Source organism: Dipodomys spectabilis, unplaced genomic scaffold, assembly GCF_019054845.1.
Source record: "Dipodomys spectabilis isolate Male_0828 unplaced genomic scaffold, ASM1905484v1 ptg000215l, whole genome shotgun sequence".
Taxonomy (NCBI): Eukaryota; Metazoa; Chordata; class Mammalia; order Rodentia; family Heteromyidae; genus Dipodomys; species Dipodomys spectabilis.
Window position 1 is genome coordinate 11615426 of NW_024870892.1, and position 1966 is coordinate 11617391.

A 1966-nucleotide genomic window follows, 5' to 3' on the forward strand; every position below is an offset into this window, starting at 1 on the left:
GAGGTGTGCAGGGGGGGGTGGGGAGGGTGGAGGCTGGCAGAACCCTGGGGAGGGGGGAGGGGAGGGTGGCTACCGGGATCTCAGTGTCACCTGGCAGAGAGGGGGACAAGCCGGGCCGGGGAGCCCAGCTTCCAAGACGCCATGCGGGCTGGGCTGCCCCTGGGAGCCGCTCTCTCCTAGGGTCCCCCCTCCCCCCGACTCCCGCCGCCGCCGCCGCCTCCCCCCCCTCCCGCCCGGCCTCGGGCGGCCGCCGCCGCCGCCGCCGTCCGCGTCCCGCTGACCCCGTGGGCCTCGCCGGCCTCGCGCGCGCGCGCCCGCCCGGCGCATGCGCCCGCGGCCCTGGCGCGCCGGGCGGCCTGGCGCTGCCCGCGGGCCCCGGGGCGGCCTAGGCGCGCGGCCCGGGCGGCGGCGGCGGCGCGCATGGAGCGGCCCGGGCCCGGCGCGGCGCCGCCGCTGCTGCTGCTGCTGCTGGCGGGGCTGAGCGGCTCGGAGGCGGTGGTGCGCGCCGTGCTGTGGGGCAACTCGAGCTCGGTGGACTTCGCCGCGCTGCCGGCGCTGTTCGGGGTCCCGCTGGCGCCCGAGGGCGTGCGCGGCTACCTGGAGGAAGCGCGGCCGGCCAACGCGTGCCAGCCGATCGAGGGCCCGCGGCCGCCGGCGGGCCGCAACGCCTCGCTGGGCGCCATCGCGCTGATCCGCCGCTACGACTGCGCCTTCGACCTGAAGGTGCTGCACGCGCAGCGCGCCGGGTTCGAGGCGGCCATCGTGCACAACGTGCGCTCGGACGGCCTGGTGCGCATGGCGCCGGGCTACGAGGACCTGCGGCGGCAGATCGCCATCCCGGCCGTGTTCGTGGGCGAGGCGGCCTCGCAGGACCTGCGCGTCATCCTGCGCTGCGACAAGACGGCGCACGTGTGGCTGCTGCCCGACGGCCCGGCCTGCGGCGGCGGCGGCGGCGCGGCGGCCTCGCGGCGCCCGGCGCTCGCCTGGCTGCTGGGCCGCGCGCTGGCGCTGGCGGCCGCCGCGCTGCTGCTGGCGCGGCGCCTGGGGCTGGGGCTGGGCCCGGGCGCCGCCTGGTGGCGCCGCGCACGCGCACTGCGCTCGCCGCCCGCGCCGCCGCCGCCGCCGCCCGCGTGCGCGCCGCCGCCGCCGCCGCCGGGACACAAGGCCCAGGTGCAGGTGTTCACGCGCCTGCGCGACCTGTGCGCCATCTGCCTGGACGAGTACGAGGAGGGCGAGCGCCTCAAGATCCTGCCCTGCTCGCACGCCTACCACTGCCGCTGCATCGACCCCTGGTTCGCGCTGGCCGCGCAGCGCGCCTGCCCCATGTGCAAGCAGTCGGTCGCCAGCACCCAGGACGGCTCCGACTCGGCCGCCGACAGCCTGGGCGGCGGCGGCGGCGCCGGCGGCGGCGACGGCGACGACGACGACGAGCCCGACGCGCCCTCGCTGCCCGGACACCCGCCCCCGATCTGGGCCATCCAGGCCCAGCTGCGCTCCCGGAGGCTGGAGCTGCTGGCCCGCGCCGGCCCCCGGCCCCGCTGCAGCTCCACGTCCCTGGGCCTGGCCGACCACGTCGCGTCTCCTCCGGATGGGTCTCCCCGAGCCTCCTGACACGCACCCCCTTCCTGCCCTCTTCCCCCCCCCAACACAGACCCCCCTCGCCAGACCAGATCTGGATGGGGACGTTGTGAAAATAAAAGTTAAAAACGAAAAGGGGGTTTTGGATGGTCCACCGTTGGTGTGTGGCTCTTGCTGCCAAGGTGGATGCGGGGAGGGATGGCTGGAGCGCCCGCAGCCACTTTGGGCTAGGAGGAGGAGGACGTCAGCCAAGCAAGGGAGACAAGGCCTGTCTCTAGGGTGTCTGGTGTGTGTGTGGGGGGGGGCTCAATGGCTGCTACGGCCATTGGGTCAAGGGTTGCTGTGAGTTAGGATCTCTTAATTCTACTCCCCTCCCCGGCTGGGAATA

At 75.9% G+C, this 1966-nt stretch overlaps 1 protein-coding gene across 1 annotated transcript; it reads left to right on the forward strand.

Moving 5' to 3' along the window:
* Positions 1-420: 420 nt before the first annotated feature.
* Znrf4 (zinc and ring finger 4) lies at positions 421-1611 on the forward strand. Its single transcript, XM_042697029.1, has one exon. It carries the CDS (start codon positions 421-423, stop codon positions 1609-1611), a length of 1191 nt encoding a protein of 396 aa, XP_042552963.1.
* Positions 1612-1966: the final 355 nt, after the last annotated feature.

What these genes read in the sequence shown, in the direction of transcription:
- Znrf4 (XM_042697029.1), top strand. Translation starts at nt 421, where the DNA reads ATGGAGCGGCCCGGGCCCGGCGCGGCGCCGCCGCTGCTGCTGCTGCTG.